Genomic DNA, 12,119 nt, shown 5'->3' with positions numbered 1-12,119 from the left:
TTTTGACAGGGTCTTGCTCTGTGGCCCAGGCTGGAGTCAGTGGCACCATCGTGGCTCACTGCGGCCTCGACCTCCCGGACTCCGGGGATCCTCCCGCCTCAGCCTCCTGAGGAGCTGGGACCACTGCATCTGGCTAATTTTAAATTGTTTCTGTAGAGACAGGATCTCACTTTGTTGCCCAGGCTGCTCTCAAACTCCTGAGCTCAAGCGACCCTCCCGCCTCGGCCTCCCGAAGTGCCACCGTGCCAAGCCTCAATTAGGTTTTTAATTTTAATTTGGCATTGTTTGATGCTCAGACTGCTGCCATGTCATTTTCACACGACCCTGCCTTTGGGGACAGCGAGTTGTCCTGTCCTGTGCATGCATCCCCTCATGATCTCGAGTGACCTGAGCCTCTGTGGGGAGCTCTGAGCCTCCTCCCGGCTCCTGCTGCCCGGCTGTCCGCTGATGGAGACCCCAGAGCGGGCTCAAGCCCCCGGCCAGCTTTGGACGGCTTTGCCCTTGCGGAGCCAGCGCCGTGAGCCCGTGTGCTCTCTCTCTGCACATGTTTGCCGGTGACCCCTGGGAAGTGTTTCTACGAGGACAGGGGGGTTGACGGGGCAAAGGGCAAGTGCCCACCGCCTACCAGACAGCGCCGGTGCGTCTCCAGCTCGGCTTCCCCGCCAGCCCCTCGGGCCTGCTCCCTGCAGCCTCTCCAACAGCTGCACCCTTGTCAGAGCCCTGCCAGCTTGGTGGGTGTAGTTTCAACTTGTATTTTTGTTATTATGAGAGAAACTGAACATCCTTTCATTAAGGGATATGCGTATGCACACATGCACTGCCATATATACATATATTGTAGATACACATGCACGTATGCATACATACGTCCACACACCTGTACACACACATCCACACACATACCCCTGTGTGAGTATGTACACATACACATTTGTTTGCACACATATATCTACACGTGTGTAGACACGTGCACATGCAGGCATGCACACACATTTCCTCTGAGCTTTTCGGCTATGTCTCCTGCACTTTCTCGCGTACTTTTGACCTTGCTTTTTCCAGACTCTTAGATCTTCCCACGAATGGCATATTCGCTCTTTTGTGGTGGTGCAAATATTTTCCTTCAGTTTGTTTATGATTTTTTTGCCAAGCTAAAGTTTTTTGTTTTCCAATATATGGAGTTTGGTGTATCAATATTTTCTTTAATTGCTCCCTGATGTCCTTTATTCGTTGGGAATGCCTTCCCTCCCACACTGCAAGAATGCACCCACGGCTTCTTGTTTCTTGTAGGGTTTTTTTTTTTTTTTTTTAAGAGATGAAGTCCCGCTCTGTCGTCCAGGCTGGAGTGCAGTGGCGCGATCTTGGCTCACTGCAAGCTCTGCATCCTGGGTTGACGCCATTCTCTTGCCTCAGCCTCCCAAGTAGCTGGGACTACAGGCGCCCGCCACCTCACCCAGCTAATTTTTTGTATTTTTAGTAGAGACGGGGTTTCACCGTGTTAGCCAGGATGATCTCGATCTCCTGACCTCGTGATCCGCCCGCCTCAAGCTCCCAAAGTGCTGGGATTACAGGCGTGAGCCACCGCGCCTGGCCAGAGTTCTTTTTTTATGCTTCTGTCTCTGCTGCATTTGGGATTTGTGCATATGAGTCTAACTTAGTACTTTTCCAAATGACTATCCCTATCCCTGGGCGGTTGGTTGAAAAGTCTTTTCCCCCTCACTGATTTGGGTCTCAGGGACTGGGCCTGTTCCTGTGTCTTCTGGTGCTTATACCACCCTGTTTTCATTACAGTAAGTTTCCCCTGAGCTCCTAAAGCTGGTCCTCTTTCACTTTCTTTTCATGTTTTTTTGGCTGTTACTTGCTTACTAATTTTTCCTATGAGCATGATAGTTCCAGAAGTGTGGTTTTTATTGGGATCGTATTAAATTTACAAATTGCATCGGAAGAATGTGCATGTTTGCAGCTGTGGCGCCTCTTCGGGGCCCAGGGGTCAGGGTGCCTTTAACTTCAGCCTCTGTGGCAGCTTTCGCACGTTTCTGGCTAGGTTAATGCTGGGAGCATCTTCTCTCTTGCTGTCCTAGATGAAATATCGTCCGCCACTCCATCTCCTAGCACGCTGTGCTGTGAATAGGTGTCTGAGAGCCGTGAGTTCTGGACGCTGATCTCACATGCACCACTCTATGGCTTTCTCATTGCCTGTGGTCATGTTCCATGGGGCCTGTTGGGTTTTGCGTGTGGAAACCCACATCATCTGCAGAGCCCCTGGGCAGCATTCGCAGAGCCCCTGAGCAGCATTCCCTCCCAGGCCTGATCTGCCAATCTCATCAGGAGTTCCCACGGGTGGGAGGTCTCTGTGCCTGTCCCTGACACAGGCATGGGGATTCTACCGCTCGTCCCCTCCAGGACTGGGCTCCAGGGTGGCAAGCACAGAATGAGCCCCAGGGCGGGGCAGTGGGTGGGTGGCTGTGGGGACTGGGGGCCTGGCAGGGCTCCCTTCCTGGCACCGTCCCTGCTGCCAGCTGCCAAGGACTGCTGCAGGGCGATGGGGCTCGAGCAGGCGTGGCTTTGCCCCCCCCACCTGTGTACTTGGGGAGGGACCTGCAGATGCTGTGTCTCTCATAGCCTGGGGCAGCCTCCAACCCTGCTGTGGGGGCCCTGGCACCAGGCACCACCCCTGCCTGGAGGGACTGGCAGGCATGGAGACACGGGGGCGCTGGAGCGGGCACAGCCACTCAGGGACGCCCATGCCTGGCCAGGAGGCCTGGGGGCAGGGGGTCATGGGACCCCCCAAAAGACATGGGCTTGGGGAAGATGGTGCCCCCCGGCCTGTGATGTAGGAAAGATTTCTCACCCGAGGGCTGTATGTGTGCGTGGGGCAAACAGGGCGAGGAGGGCCTGTGTGTTTCTGGGACAGCGAGGGAAAGGCCTGACTCAGGCCAGGATCCAGGGTAGCCGCCAGCACTCTCTATGTGAAGCCTCAGCCTGGCTGCAGCCTTGCCCCTCCCTGGAGGCCTCCCTCCCTCCTGCCCATGGCCACAGCCGCCTGACAGGACAGAACTCCTCAGCATGCTCTCATATTTAATTATAATTATAATATAACAGAACCACAGGGAAGGGGGGTCCCTTGTCCCAGCCACTCAGGTGCCCGCTGGCCGCCTGGAAGCTGGTGACCCTGCCCCAGGAGTGGGGGTGCAGTGTGTGGATGTGAGGAGTGGCCAGGCCGCGGTGGGGATACTAGGCCGAGGAGGGGACGCCTGTACCTTCCCACTCAGGCCCTGGTGGGAGCCCGGCCAAACTCCTTTAAATATTTTCGTGAATGGGTGCCAAGGAGAGCCCCCAGAGTGGGCAAATGGGGGGGCCCTGGGTGCCTGCACCTCTGCCCTCACAATACCCAGGTGGCCACAGCTGGGAGGGGCCTGAGTCAGCCCCAGCCCTGCCCTCCTGACCTTGGGACCCTAGGATATCCCTCTCCTGGGTGGTGTGAGGGGCTGGGGTGGCATCGGGCAGCGGGAGGCCAGAGTGCTGACCGGGCCTGAAGGCCTCCAGCTCTGCCTGCCCTCTTACTGCCTCAGTTTCCCTGCCCCACAAAGGCCCTGAGATGCTGCCTGGGCATGTGTGAAGGTCTAGGGGTTCCCTGCCTCACCCACCACAGCCAGGAGCTCTTCTGGCCTTCCCTGAACACTTCTCTAGGCCTGTGGGGAGCAAATGACTCCCGGGGAGCCCCAGCCCCATGCGCCTCCCACCCCTATGCGCCTCCCACCCCTGTGCCCAGTCTTGGACCCTGCGTCCAGGGCGTCTTGGGATGCTGCTGCCGAGGGCACCTTGGCTGCTCCAAGGCAGTTTCCAACCAGCTCCCAAGTTCAGGCAGGAGGCTCCGGGGGCGGCGGGCAGGGCCACGGCACCTTCAGCCCCAGGCCGCAGGCAGCAGCAACAGCAGCAGAAATTCAGGGAGCTGGGCACAGGCAGCTCTGTGCAGGCAGGACCTGAAGCAGTGACTGCATCTGGCCCTCCCTGTAGGGGATGGTGGCACCTGCTGCCTGGGCTCACTGTGGGCACTGAGACATGAGTCCTGTGGTGGGGCTGTGCCTGGCAGGGCTGTGCCTGGCGGGGCTGGTGCAGGTGCAAACTGGCGCCCCCATCACCCCCAGGCAGCTCAGCCCATGGGCGGCCTGCAATGACCTGCACCCTGCCTGCTTCTGAGGGAAGGCGCTGACCTGGGCTCATGGTGGAAGGTCTGCAGAGCACCAGTGGCCAAGGAAGCCGGTCAGAGGGGCCAAGAGCAGTGTCCATCCTCAGGCCTCAGTGGCCGGGGACTCCGAGGGCCGTCGGCTGAGCCCCTGCGGGCCGGGGACGAGGTGCCCAGCCCACTAGGAAAGACGATGGTGGCGTACTCCGTCTGCTCAGGAACACAGGGTGCAGGGGGCTCCGGGGTCTTCTCTCGCCACTGGAAATCCAGCTCCCCATAGTCCACAGAGAACACAGGCACGACCGAGGGGTCCTCCTTCTTTCAGGAGAAAGAGAGAGGAGTCAGCCCCCATGACCCACCCTAGGAGGGAGGCCGGTGGCTCCACAGCCTAGCTGCAGCGCCCACACTGACCCTGGGCCCCCCACGGAGAGCCGCTTACCCTGGGCTGTCCCATCACTGCCCTCTCTGTGATCTGGGGATGCCACCCCTCCTCTCTGGCTCAATGTTCCCCTGTGAAATGTCCCTAGCATTCTTGCAGATTTAGGATTCCAAAATGTCACTTTTCAAGGTCTCCTGCCTCCAACATAAGATAAGAAATGACCAAGCCCACCCCACACCCCCACAGGCAGGCACACGTGTGGGCTGGGCACCCCCGGAGACCCCAGGCCGTGGCTTAGGGATTGAGATTGCTGCCTGGGGCCGGAGAGGTGGGGTCCTGGCTGTAATACAATGTGAGCCCTGCAGGCCGTGTGGCCCCACCCAGGAAGGAAGGCACAGTGGATCACGCAGGAAAAGAGTGAGACTCACCAGGGGCTGGCCGGTGTGCCTGGCTTCTGTGGGGCCACACGGCCTCTTCCCTGAAGAGAAACACACTTGAGGTCACCAGACCGACCCTGAGCCGTGCTCCCCAGGTAGGGGGTCTTAGCCTAGGGGCCTTCATCAGGGACTTAGTCTGAGGGGGAGGTGCGGGGGAGGTGGGTGGGGTGCGGGAAGGGTGGAGGGAGGGGAGGTGGGAGTGAGGCCGCCAGCAGGGTTAGGGCAGGGCAGGACGAGGGGCTGGGAAGACGTTACCTTGTGCAGCCCGGGAGCAGATGATGGCCAGGACCCAGACTAGCAGCACCAGGCTGCCCAGCAGGCCACCCACGACACCGACCACCAGGGCTTGGAACTGGGCAGCTGGCCTGGGTGAGGGGCTGGGGTGGGCTGTGGGCACTTCTCCCCTTCTCTCTGGAAGGGCACAAAGGTCAGGGGTTAGGACGGGGTCAGGTTGGAGGGTCAGGGGCAGGGGTGAGGGCCGACTAGAGGGACTGGGGTGCTTCCAGAGCGAGAGGACAGGGATGCTGGTAGCATTCCCCGGGTGTGGAACAGAGCCCTGGACTGGAACCGGGAGGTCCCTGCCTTATGACCCTGGAGCTTGTGATCCTGCGCAGGAGAGGGCACCCACCCCAGGACCGGCTCAGCTCGCCCCTGCCCCGGGGCCTCTGAGGCCGCCGCACCTGTCACCCTGAGCTCTGCCCGCAGGCTCTCTTTGATCTGCGCCTTGGGGGCCAGGGAGATGGCCCCGCAGAGGTAGGTGCCGCTGTCATTGCGCCGGGCCCTGACCACGCTCATGTGGAAGTCGCGCCCATTGGGCAGTTGTGTGACGCGGAAGCGGCAGTCCTGGCCGGGCTGGCTGCGGTCCTCGGGGAAGGCAGCCAGCTTGTCCGTCTGATTGCTGGGGCTCATGCGGTACCAGTTCAGCACGAAGCTCTCCGAGGTGTTGGAGAAGCTGCAGGTGAAGGTGGCGTTGTCTCCTTCGGTCACCAGGAGCAGGGCTGGGGAGAAGGTGGGGGGGTTCCAGGGCCTGTCCGGGGATTCTGAGAGATGGAGAGAGGTGAGGAAGGGGCTGCGTGGCCCCGCAAAGCCTCCCCGGCCACCTGCCCACATCCCTCGGGCAGCAAGGGCTCTGGAAGGGCCAGACCAGCTGGAATGTTGTTGAGAAGTCTCTGCTGGGGCCTCTGCCGCCCGGGGACTGGCACTCGCCTCCACTGTAGAGCCTTTTCCTTCTACGGGAGGCTGCGGCTTCTGCCCAGAGCCTGGCTCTGACTTGGGTCCCCCCGATTTCCTTCTAAGAGTCTTCACCCCCTTCCCTATTGAGGCCAGTCCCCAGACAGGGCTGTTTGGGGGCTACCCATCCCCATCCCCAGCCCCAGCCCCAGCCCCTGACCCTTGGGCATCCTGGCCTGGTCCTGTCTGCACTGCTCTGGCACAGGGGAGTGGAACTGGGCTGGGTGGGTGGGGGCTACCCATGGAGACCCCCGCCTTGGGAGGAATGTGGCCCCTCGGCAGGCTCAGGGTCCAGTCTGTACCCCCTTCTCAGCACAAGCTCAGAGCTGGGACTATGTGGTATGGGCATTGCTGCCCTGGGCAGTGGGCAGTGTGGCCTCCACATTTTCCAGCAAGACAGTGGGGACTGGAGCTCACAGCAAACATGCTTCAGAGACGAGGCGGGCCATTGCCTCAGATGTGGACAGACACGGGCCCCTGACCCTGGGCTTCCCAAGACAAGGACCTCCTGAAACATATGCCTGCCAGGGCCAGGGCCTGGGATGCCCACATGGCAACCTGGGGGTCGCAGCTCTTCTGCCAGGCGCAGGCGCTGACACAGGGGCTTAGGATCCAGGCCCGAGATGCCATGCGGCGGGGTGATTTTCCCGGCCCACCCACATGTCCCATGCCACAGGGTTCCCCAAATATGGCACTAGCCCGCACTGTCAGACCTGGGGCACTGTCACTCAGCTCCGTCTCGGGCCCGGGCATGGCCCCCCAGGAGGTGATACAGAGACCGGGCCCTGGTTGCCACAGCTGCGGTCCCTCTGCTTCCTGGGACAGGCGGCCTCTGTGGCGGGGGGTGGTGATGACTCAAGAAGCAGTCAGCTCAGAGGGGAAGGGGCTGCTGCCCTAGTGGCCCAGGGCGTGCTGGCTGGACACCAGAGGTGAGTGGGGCTGTCATGTGACCAGGACCAACTCCTAGTGCCAACCTCACTGGGCACCTCCCAGGGGACAAGTGAGGGGTCTGAAGTGACCTTGAGGCCACCCAGAGCGTCCCTGTTCCCTTTGTGCCCCGTGGCCTCCTGGCTGCCCAGCGCTCGCCTCCTTCACCTGCATGCCTGTCTCCCAGCTTCCTGGTGGTGTGCCCAGAGGTGGCAGGGGCGGGGGCCAGCTGCACAAGGGGTTGCTGAGGTGAACCCCCTCTCTGAGACCGCCCTTGTCTGCCGGCCGGCCAGGGGAAGCTCCCTGCAGAGGCGTGTGCAGGGTGGCCCCGGGGAATCTCCCAGCCACTCCAGAGTGGATTTTGACCAAGGAGGGCAGTGGGGTAGTGTGACTCTCAGGTCCGGCGGCCAGCCAGGTCAGGGCACTCAGAGACCTGCCTGAATGGAGGAAGATGGGCTCCTGGCATCAGGGCCAAGAGGGCTCCTGGGAGGCGGCCTGGGACAGGGCGGGCTGCAGTCCTTACTGGGACTAGGCTGGGGCTGGGTGGACCCAGCACAGAGCAGGGGAAATGCCCTGCCCTCTGGGTTTCTAGGAATGCAGTGGAGACCCAGTGGCACCACCACCGCAGGCAGCCCCTCGGGGCCTCCATCAGGCAGGTGAGGAACAGGGGGTCATCACGGGAACTGTAAGCAGGGACCCTGCATGGTTAGGAAGTGCTGGGGGACCCTCAGCTGTAGGGCGAGGTGCTGGCGACAGGACCAAGGTCGCTGGGTGTCCACACCGCAATGTCCATGGAACCATCTGTGCATTGTTCGTGTAACTAAAAACTGCTATTTATTTGCACACATTGGTGGAGGGACCCGCTCTTGACTTGATCTGTGCTGGTCGCTGACAGGTTCAACCCTTTTCCTGTCTGGCTCGCACCGGCCCTCGGCCAATGGGCCTCAAGCCAGGACCCTGGGCTCTGTGCCGCGTCCCCCTCGTTTTGGAATCCACCCCGGGGAGCAGGCCCAGCGAGGCCCCTCGGCCTCCGCTCCCTCTACCGACTGCCTGGGTGGGGTCGGGGCTAGAGCTTGGTGTCTGCGGTTCAAGCAGCCTCTCCCCCACCTCCCCCAGCCGGTCTCAGAGATTCTGGCTCCCAGAGAAGCCCAGTGTGGGGGTGCTGAGTGGCGACCCCCATGCAGGGCCTGCCTCACCTCAGTCCTCAGGCCACCTACTCCAGGAAGCCTTCCTGGCTTCCCTTGGCTGGTAGAGTCTACTAAGAAGGAGAATATTCAGAAATGACCACTGGCTGGTCCTGGGTCAAGTTAGATTCGGGGTGTTTCTAATGGGATCCATTGTTTCCCCAGTAGCTCCCTCTCAGATCCATGTGGGATCATGGGTTGATGAGAGAGGGCTGTGCCCTGTGCGTGGGTTGATGAGAGAGGGCTGTGCCCTGTGCGTGGGTTGATGAGAGAGGGCTGTGTCCTCTGCAGGGTCAGGAGGTCGTGGGTTGATGAGAGAGGGCTGTGTCCTCTGCAGGGTCAGGAGGGAGAGAGAGCCTGTCCCAGGGCTGTGGAACAGGCCTGTGAGGCGGCGGGGGCACAGGCGGGGGCGCAGGCGGGGGAGTGCTCCACAGAGAGGCCACACTGCAGGGCGCGCTTTCCAGAAGCGCACAGAGAAAGGTGTGCCCGCCCCGGGTGGAGGAACCTGCTGGTCCAGGCCAGACCAGCTCTGACTGTGGTCCCATTAGGGACAAGGAAACTGGCCCACGGGCTGTGCTGGGACGAGGACAACGAGCTTGTCCCTAGAGGACCTGGCAGGGGCGAGCAGTGGGGTCTTCCAGCTCCTCACAGTCGTGTGTGTGTGGAGGTGGGAAGGGCTGTGGGCCGAACCGTGTCCCCACCAATTCCTATGCGGAAGTCCTGACCCCATGACCTCGGAAGGCGGCCTTATTAGGAGTAGGGAGACGGCAGCTGGGACTAGGTAGGACGCGGGCACAGGGCCAGGTGGGGGCTGACCCAGCACCCAGCACACCTGGTTTCCTCAGGGAGCTGAGAGCACAGCCCTGCACTCCAGCCTGGGCGACAGAGCAAGACCCTGTCTCTAAAAGAAACAAACAAAAACGTGTCAGGGACTGGGCTGGGCCGTTTCCACACTCACCCGTGCGGAGATGAAGGCAGAGCCCAGGGGATGCGTCTAAAGCCCAGGAACACAGAGGGTGGCCACGAAACCCCCCAGCCAGGAGAGGCTGAGCAGAGCCCTCTCGGAGCACGGGGAGCCGACCCTGTGGCCCCTCGGTCCTGCACGTCCAGCTCCCGACGGCGGGAGGACAGGCTCTGTTTTTAAGCCACAGCCGGGAGAGGCCGAGCAGAGCCTCCTCAGAGTGCCGGGGAGCCGACCCTGTGGAGCTCCATCCTGCACGTCCAGCCCTCGGATGGTGAGAGGGCAGGCTCTGTTTCAAAGCCACGTGGTCGGTGGAGCTTTGTTATGGCAGCTCCAGCCGCCCAGTCCCCAACGCAAGTGTGTGAGTATTCTCAGTTACTGATTCCAGGTGAGGGATATTCATTGTCGTGTTTTTAAACTTTTTTTGTATATTTTTCAAAATAGTCGGTTTAAAATCTAACTTTAAAAATCGAACTTTAAAAATATGTGTCATGGAGGCCAGATGCAGTGGCTTATGCCTATAATCCCAGCACTCTGGGAAGCTGAGGAGGGAGGATCGTTTGAGCCCAGCCTGGGGAACATAGCGAGGCCCCATCTCTACAAAAAATGGAAGAAATTATCCCGGCAGAGTGGCGCGTGCCTATAGTCCCAGCTACTCCAGAGGCCCCGGAGGTTGAGGCTGCAGTGAGCCGAGATCACATCACTACACCCCAGCCTGGGCGACAGAGCAAGACCCTGTCTCTAAAAGAAACAAAAAAGTGTCAGGGACTGGGCTGGGCGGTTTCCACAGATGACCCGATTTAATCCTCAGGACGCAGCCTCACCAGGAGGCGTCCTCACCCACGACCCCAAAGCACACGGAGAAGTCAGTAAGGGGCCAAGTCCTGCCAAAGGCCCAGAGCTCAGCAGCGGTAGTGCTGACTGGAGCTCACGGTGGTCCCACGCCAACACGAAGGCTCTTATTTACGCTTCTGCCCCCGGACAGGGGCCAACAAGCCGCTGGGTTTGGGATATCTCTTAAAATACAAGGGGACACACACACACCTGAGGTGGGAGTGGTGACCACGGGAATGACAGAATGGCAAACGCAGTGAATAGATCAGGAGGGAAAAGAGGCATGCTGGAATGAAGACCACTGCGGCCGGGGTGGCCACATCTGGGTCAGGACAAACAGGACCCCAGTCGTGCTCACTGCACCTTGCTGAGTGCCCTGTGCTGAGTGTTACCGGTGGGGAAACCAAGGCATGCCACCTGTGAGAGTCTTGTCCGGCACCAGTGCAGGCACCTGAGGCGTGAGTGTCTGGCTGCAGACACCTTGCTCTTACCTTTCCCGCCTGGGTCGGGGAGGGTGGGGTCTCGAGGACGTGCCTGAGGAGCCAGGACACGGGGGAGAGGCTCGGCTCCCCTCCTGCCTCAGCTCCTCCTCCCCTGTGACGAGCACCCCTCTGCACTCTGGTTCCCTCACGAATGTCTCCCTGGGGTGCCTTTTGGCCGCAGGCCCTTTGCCCAGCGTCTCCAGTTCTGAGTCCTGAGTGACCCATGGGCCTCCCTTAAGAGGTGGTGCGAAGGCAGAAAGGCAGGGCCCCTGGTGAGGATGCTGCCTCAGGCGCTGGGGAGCAGGCCCCAGGAGAGGGGGCTGAGGTGGGGAGCCCCCAGTTGCCTGCCACAGTGAAGGGGCACCAGGACCCCTGGGATGGGAGCCTCGAGGGGATGTCAGGGCAGCCCCAGGGTGCCCCTCATCTTGTCCTCCCAGTGGCGTCACACCCCAGTACCCAGAAGGGCCCAGAGGGACCGTAAACCACCCTCCCCAGGCCTCGGCATCCCCAGGGGCAGGCTGGCTGGGCACAGAGGGCCCAGGGGTGGGCTGTGGTCACAGTGGACGCAGAGGGTCACGGGCAGCCCAGGAAGAGGCTCCCCCTCTCCTCAATGCAGGAGAGTGAGGCCAAGGCCTCCCCCAGGGATGGTCTGAACAGGGCTCGGGGAGAGCCCTGACATCTGAGCAGAGACCCAGGTGGGCACAATCCCCACCCAGGAGGGATCCTGGAGACAGAAGCACTGTCCTCACTTGAACAGGAACACTTTTGATATAACGAGAAAAATATCACCAGTTCATCTAAAGTTTGACGTCGTAAAGCCAAGGTTAGTCCCACATGGGACTCGCCCCACCCTTAGGAAAACTCGAGTGAGGACCGAGGATGCCCGGGCAAGGCAGAGCCGCCACACAGACTCGCCATGAACAAGGTGTGGGGTTCTGGCCAGCCTGACCCGTCATTCTACAGAAACACGCAGCCCCAAGGACCGGCTGAGAGGGGACAGAGGTCCTGCCTGCCCAGGAGCGAAGAGGGCACTTGGGCCAGGGGAAGAGTTGGAGCCCAGAGAGGAACCCGGGAGTCTGAGCTGCCCAAAGCCGCACAGTGCAGGGTAAGGGGCAGAGCTGGGCTGCCGGGGGCCAGGCCCGCCACAGCACCCCCCGACCTGCCAGGGACTGAGAGGGGATGGTCCCTCCAGACTCCTGGCTCCGGGACACCTGACCGCGACCCCACCTACCTAAGAACCATCCTGGCCTCCAGCCCAGTTGCAGCACCGCCCAGACGACCGGCCAGGGTGCCTGTGGGATCTGCATGCCTGGAGCAGCCCCAGCAGTGCCGCCGGCCGCCGCCTCCGCTGCTCAAGCTGAGACAGATGTGAGCGGAAGGGAAACTGTCCCAGGTCAGGTCGAAGGGAGGGTGCCTGCCCCTTGTTCCCGCCCCCTCTTCCTCCACCTCCACGTGGGCGGGAGTGACAGAGGTAGTGCTGGGGGGTGGGGGTGAGGAGGGGG

General features: G+C 61.1%; 1 protein-coding gene across 1 annotated transcript; it reads right to left on the bottom strand.

The window, feature by feature from the left end:
* Window positions 1-4,261: 4,261 nt before the first annotated feature.
* Window positions 4,262-12,005, bottom strand: PDCD1 (programmed cell death 1). Its single transcript, XM_011929524.1, has 5 exons — window positions 11,849-12,005; window positions 5,680-6,039; window positions 5,234-5,410; window positions 4,991-5,016; window positions 4,262-4,501 (listed from the first exon to the last, which is right to left on the bottom strand). The coding sequence occupies exons 1-5, from the start codon at window positions 11,922-11,924 to the stop codon at window positions 4,262-4,264; spliced, it is 879 nt and encodes a 292-aa protein (XP_011784914.1). The 5' UTR covers window positions 11,925-12,005.
* Between the last annotated feature and the right edge of the window lie 114 nt (window positions 12,006-12,119).

Source organism: Colobus angolensis, unplaced genomic scaffold (assembly GCF_000951035.1).
Source record: "Colobus angolensis palliatus isolate OR3802 unplaced genomic scaffold, Cang.pa_1.0 Scaffold82, whole genome shotgun sequence".
In the NCBI taxonomy this organism is placed as follows: Eukaryota; Metazoa; Chordata; class Mammalia; order Primates; family Cercopithecidae; genus Colobus; species Colobus angolensis.
This window is presented reverse-complemented; position numbering and strand designations above follow the sequence as displayed.

What these genes read in the sequence shown, in the direction of transcription:
- PDCD1 (XM_011929524.1), bottom strand. Translation starts at nt 11,924, where the DNA reads ATGCAGATCCCACAGGCACCCTGGCCGGTCGTCTGGGCGGTGCTGCAA. An exon ending in GGCAGAGCTCAGGGTGACAG is followed by an intron (nt 5,411 to 5,679) that starts GTGCGGCGGCCT and finishes GTGCCCTTCCAG; the next exon opens with AGAGAAGGGGAGAAGTGCCC. An exon ending in GGCACACCGGCCAGCCCCTG is followed by an intron (nt 4,502 to 4,990) that starts GTGAGTCTCACT and finishes TTCTCCTGAAAG; the next exon opens with AAGGAGGACCCCTCGGTCGT.